Source organism: Herpailurus yagouaroundi, unplaced genomic scaffold, assembly GCF_014898765.1.
Source record: "Herpailurus yagouaroundi ecotype Mexico unplaced genomic scaffold, PumYag 182, whole genome shotgun sequence".
Classification (NCBI taxonomy): Eukaryota; Metazoa; Chordata; class Mammalia; order Carnivora; family Felidae; genus Herpailurus; species Herpailurus yagouaroundi.
The window spans coordinates 27,123,264-27,128,851 of NW_024412413.1; the positions used below are offsets into that span (position 1 = coordinate 27,123,264).

Here is a 5,588-nt window from a genome sequence, read left to right on the forward strand (position 1 = left end):
ATGGCCAAATGAATACTGTCTGGGCTCTACATCTGCAACGGTCATGAGGTGGTGGCAAAAAGTAAATAGCCATAAAACTTTGAATTTTTATTGTGTGTTATGCCTATCAACCCATAAAAGACCAGGATACGTCACAGTTTTTGTAGTTTCTAAACCATTTTTTGGGGAAACACACAGGGCGTTAGTGTTACCCTTATTCAATCGGTAAAAAAACAGGCCGCTTGAAGGCACTTGTACTTTCTAAGCCAGGCCTGCCAAATGCAAAGGGCAAATGCGGCCCATAACTTTAGGGAAGGGTAAGTCACGTGCTACCTCTTGCTGAGTGGTTGGTTGATGTCACATGACAGACGTTTTTACGACAACTGGCTAGTACCAGGAACGTGTATGTTCCCTACAATTCAAAGTAACAAGTGCAACTTGTAAAAGTCAAGTATTTTTATTTAATACATTCTAATCAAATAGTAACAGCAGTAAATAAACACTTTGAAAAACAGGCAAGTATCCCCCTATCTCTGGAAGAAAATTAAGTCGAAGTATTCTACATGGTAGAAGGGAGACCAAGTGCTGATGTCCGTGGTCAGACAATTCAAGGACAACTTGGAAATTTCTAAAGCCGTTTCCCAAAAGTCAATGGCAACAGGTTGGGATACAGCTACTTCAAAGGATAAAATGTCTGTATCTACATGGTTTTATTAACAGGGATTGAGTTGCACCTGTATAGCACGACATTCTTTAGCCTTAAAGGAAAAGACAAAGTCTTTTCCGTTTGCACCAGTTTGAAATATTTCTGAAATAAGGCTCCCTTAAAATGGATTACTACAGTACTCATTCACATGAGAGAGTTCATACATGTAGTAAAAAGTCAAATACAGGATTTCATGGTCACTTTTTTGGTTGATTTGGTTAATTGCATAAAAAGGAGGATAAATACTCACAAGCAGGATCTGTTTGACAAAACTCCTAGGTACATCAAGAACGCAAAAACAGAAAATGTCCTAAAGTAGACTCTGATCACCAGGCATGTAAAATTAAAGCTAAGCCTGCGTCAGTTTTTTCCTTCGACTTCTTCAGTGCTCCTGCACGGAGTTCTCGCTCTACCGCCAGGCTCTGGGCCTTCTACCTAGCAAACAGGAACCCTGGGAAGGCAAGGCATTCTGATAAAATGTTCCTTCAGCCTCTACTCAGGACATTTTATTTTTAACTTAAAAGGATCAGCTGGTCTTGGTCAGCCTTAGGAAAGGAAGCATTACTCAGGTGAAAACATTTGGGGAAACTTTAAATACCTAGCTACCTCGTCACACGTTTAAGTTAGATGGACTTCAGCTGTTTTTAGAATGCCGAGTAGTTATCCAGAGTAGTGACTCAAGTTTTGGTTCCTTTTTTTTTTTTTTTTTTTTTTTTATACATAGCTGCATTCGGAGATACTCTATAGGAGGCATGTTTAGAAAAAGAGAAACACTTATACCTGGAATTTATATTCTTCCAAGTAATCTTTTAGTCTTGTTGGTAAAGGCAGTCCCCAGATGGTGCCGGTGCATTTGTTAATGGTGAGTCTACACAGATGCTGCAGAGGCGGGGCTGATGTGTAGAGCGGTTTGGTCAGATAAAGGTGAACGGTGCCGTTCCGGGGGGCTTCTGGGCCTGTCCGCTTATCCTTGCACATCTGAACGTAGTAGTCGATCAGATGAACCACACTGTCAAACTGTTTAAGCTTGGATTTGACACATATGATCGAGTCCAACCTGAATTTCCCATCTTGGTATTCGATCCGCAGATTAGTTGGTCCAGCTGATGTTTTAACAGATATTGTTAGTAGGTAGTCTGAGTGCGAGCTATCTCTAATCAAGAAAGTTCCTTCTGGTGCCTCTTTTAATTTCTCTTTGGCTTCATTAACAGTCATACTTCCCCAGTACCAACCTGGGGTTTCCGTTCAAGAAGAAAAAGAAGAGAGGGTAAAATAGTTATTATACAGAATTTCTTAAATAGGGCAAATACTTGGCAACAACTTTTCTAGCTCTAAAGAGAAGTGTGTGACAGTTTACCACAGACTACCATAAATATTTTAGGTAGACATCTAATGAAAATGTGGGTCCGTTTTATGAACACAAACTGTGAGCCAGTTTTCTTCTTTAAAAAGTAACGTTCGGTAGCCCTTTAAACTCTCTTGAGATTTTCTCCGAAGGACACAGAATTTTGCCATAGGACACACTGGCTGAGAAAGCATGATGCTTCTAGCACCGTTCAGGTGAAATCAAAGTAAATTAGAAGTAACTCGGAAGTTAGAAATAAAAGGCGTGCCCTTACAAAGGTGGAAACCCCAACTCCTGTAATCCCAGCAGTTTTGTAATCCCAAAACTTCTTGGAAGACTCGCGACCACCCTCTCCCTCCCTCCCCAAATCCGTTCATGGCAGAAACTCTGTTCAGAGACCTTGGAAAGTACTGCTATTTCCTTGTTTTTGAAGCGCGGTTCTACTACAACAGCTTCTGTTTGTTGCTTTGGTTACAACTGCCATATCAGCCACTGAGAAATGAGGGAAACCCCAACTAATAAGAAGTAATTCAAGTTTACAATCCGCACCTCCTTTGGACTCTGCCCTAATCCAAATCCCGTCACAACCTTCCGTCTCCCCAGCATTCTCCATTTCATTTGCCTGCACCATCCCGGGGCCCATCTCGTTTTCAAAAATCACTTCGAGCCATTCTGCATAAGAAGTCTGAACAATGCGCTCTTCCACCCCACCCCCCATCCCCCACCCCCCAAATTGCTCGGATACCTGCAATCTGCCTGCTCCGCCCCGCTGAGGGAAAGTCGGTGGTCCACACTCAAAGACCGAACCGCAAATGACTTTTCCCTCTCTCTAGGGCTACCAAAACTTCAATTTTGCCCCAAACGTAAGCTTTTGGGATTCAGATTTTGAAAGCTTGCGTGGTTTGCTTTTTTTTTTTTTTTTTTTTTTTTTTTTTTCAATCTTCTCTTCTTTCAGACGCCGAGAGACGACGGCGGGCCACGCAAAGCGCAGGACTGCGCTTGAACCAAGCAATAACCCTGGGCGCGCAGCCCCTCAAGGCCGCGCTCTGCAAGGGGCTTCGCTGGCCGCCTTCGCTGGCCGGCCCTGCTGCAGCCGCCCGCGCGGCAATCAGTCCTTGGAACTTGGCCGCCAAGGTCCCGGGCTGCAGCGGCGGCTCGGCTCGGAAGCCGGATGCGGCTGAAACTGCGGGCAGCGCAGCGCCCACTGGCCGCCCTCGTTCCCCGCGGAAAGGGAGGCGCCTGGCTCTTTCTCCCGCTAGGGTTCAAGCCCGTGTACCGACCCCTGAGCAGCTGCGGCAAACAGCTGAAGGCTCCAGCTCCCTGAGAGGCTATTTCCAAGCAGCCCTTCTCGCGTTCTGCCCACCCCTAGGCCTCTGGGTCCCCCGAGAACCACTTTTCTTTCTCATTCCCAAGGATCCAGGGCCGTGCGGACATCCTCTCCGCGGGCCCCCGCCCTGAGGCGGGGACGGGAGGCGAGGGGCTGCAGTTCAATCCCATTCTTCGCTCCGCACCGCGGCCCCGCTTCCTAGCCGCGCTCTGCGTCAGCAAAGCCCCCAACCGCGTCTTTGGGGAAGCGACCCTTCTCGCGCGCGTCGCGGCTGGTCGGCTCCCTACCTGTTTGACTGAGCTCCCGTAGGGCCTTCGCCAGACGCGCCGCCTCCGGGGACGGCTCTTCCGCGGACCCCGCGGTACCCCACTGGCTCTGCGTCCCTTCCGCGCCATTCCCGGAGGACTCGAGGCACCGCAGGGTCATGGGAGAGGGGTCACCGCGGCAAAGACAGGTGGCCGCCCGCACTGGGATCAGAGAGGGGCACGCGTCCTTCTTGGAAATCAGTGAGAACCCCAAAGCAAGTCTCTGCGGGGTATCCGAATTGGTGGAGGGGGAGGGGATGGGAGGCTTCTGGCTTTTCCTCCCCAGGTCCCAGTGGACGGATGGCAAAGTCCCCCGCAGGCGCGGTCACCCACAGTTTGCCTGCAAAAAAGAAAGTATGGGCTTGGGTCGGTCCAAATTGGACCTCTGCGTCCGGGATTGTGGGTGGGAAGACAGACGTGGAAAATCCCGGGGACTCCTCCGCGTCTATCCTCCCGCACCATTTAACCCCAAGCATCCAGTGACTGCCCCGGCCCAGCTGTAGAGAAAGGAGGATAAAAGAGAGAGCAGCGATCCAAGACGCCGGAGTTGCAGAGGGGGAGGGGGGAGGGACAGGATGAGGGTGGGGAACAGGGTGTCTTCCCGCCCAGGGCTACTAGCTGAAATCGCAGACTAGCAAAGACGAGTCACCTGCGGGTATGGTGGTAAATAGGCCCTAGTCAAGGACAAGCAGAAAAATCGCAAAGGAAAGAACAGGAGATATCCCCAAATTGGCACCCCTCTATCTCACACCCCGCACAGCCCGGGGGCCCCGGGACGAAGCACCCTGAGCCGCCAGCCCGGGGCGCCAAGGTGCGCGAGCTGCCGCACCCCAGCCCAGAGGCTGCCTGGCTCCTCTCTGCCCGCTCCCCAGCGCCCGCTTGGGGCAGAGTTGGGGGGCTCCCCGGGCTCCGTGGCTGCCCCTCTAGTGGCCGGGCGGCGGCGGCTGCTGCAGCGGCCGCGGGCGCTGTCGAGGAATCGGCCCAAGCGCGCAGCCCTCGCGGGGGCTCGGAGCCCGGAGCCCGGAGCCGGGACCCGGGCCGGGGCAGAACGGGCGGCTGCGAGCGCCGCTGGACGTGCAAGACAACGAACGCCGAGCCCTTACCTCGGCCTCGGCCGCAGCGTCCACACCAGGCAGCCTCCCCAGCGGACATGGGGCGGGGGAGTCGGGAGGGGCCAGGGAGAGGAGGGGTTTCTGCCCGAGTTTCCCCAGTTGACTTTTAATTTGGGAACGAGATGCCTGGGGATGCGCTCCGCACTAGCCAGAGTTCTCTGCGCAGAGGGCAAACAAAAGCCCGGGGGATCTTCGCCTAGAACCCCCGGGCTCTGAAATCCCCCACCCTGGGCAGCTGCTGGCTTTCCCTCCGGCTGCGACCAAGGAGGTGGGAAGAAGAGAGGGAGGAGGAAGGAACTAGGGCGGGAGGCAGGCGGGTGGGGAGGAGCGGCAGATCAGGTTATTAGGAGGATTATTAATTTGGATGGCTGTTTGGGGCGGGGGAGTAAACTCCGGAGACTTCCCGACGCCTAGAAGGAGCCGAAGAAAGCAGGCAGTAGCGCCCGGCCGCGGGGCAGAGCCGAAGCTCGGACTCTCTCCCTGGCCGCTCTGAACTGCGGAAGCCAAGGCCGCCCGGCGCTCGCAGCCGCGCCCCGTGCCCTCCCCGGCGACCCTCCATGGGGAGGAGCCTTCGGGCTCCCGGGACCAGTACCTGCCGCCAACCCCCGGCCGAGCTCCTCCGGCGCCCGGGCTGCGGGCGCAGGGGATCCTGAGGCTGTGCGCACCGGGCCCGGGGGGCGCACTGTCCGCGGCCCGCGCAGCGCCGGTTGCGGCGGGCGAGGAGGTTCATGCTTCAAGGGAAGCCCAAGGCCCGTGAGCCGCGGTGGCGGCGGCCAGACATGGCAAGAGTTAAACGTCTGTCCCCGGAGTCGGG

General features: G+C 53.7%; 1 protein-coding gene across 4 annotated transcripts; it reads right to left on the reverse strand.

Annotated features, from left to right (window-relative positions):
• Window positions 1-420: 420 nt before the first annotated feature.
• Window positions 421-5,479, reverse strand: SOCS2 (suppressor of cytokine signaling 2). 4 transcript variants are annotated; one of them, XM_040491231.1, is made up of 3 exons: window positions 5,367-5,479; window positions 3,645-4,002; window positions 421-1,917 (listed from the first exon to the last, which is right to left on the reverse strand). In XM_040491231.1, the coding sequence occupies exons 2-3, from the start codon at window positions 3,781-3,783 to the stop codon at window positions 1,460-1,462; spliced, it is 597 nt and encodes a 198-aa protein (XP_040347165.1). In that variant the 5' UTR covers window positions 3,784-4,002; window positions 5,367-5,479; the 3' UTR covers window positions 421-1,459. The 4 variants fall into 4 exon arrangements, with proteins under 4 accessions (XP_040347165.1, XP_040347167.1, XP_040347168.1 ...); XM_040491233.1 differs by lacking the exon at window positions 5,367-5,479 and adding an exon at window positions 4,766-5,038; XM_040491234.1 differs by lacking the exon at window positions 5,367-5,479 and adding an exon at window positions 4,312-4,330.
• Window positions 5,480-5,588: the final 109 nt, after the last annotated feature.

What these genes read in the sequence shown, in the direction of transcription:
- SOCS2 (XM_040491231.1), bottom strand. Translation starts at nt 3,783, where the DNA reads ATGACCCTGCGGTGCCTCGAGTCCTCCGGGAATGGCGCGGAAGGGACG. An exon ending in ACGGGAGCTCAGTCAAACAG is followed by an intron (nt 1,918 to 3,644) that starts GTAGGGAGCCGA and finishes CGGAAACCCCAG; the next exon opens with GTTGGTACTGGGGAAGTATG.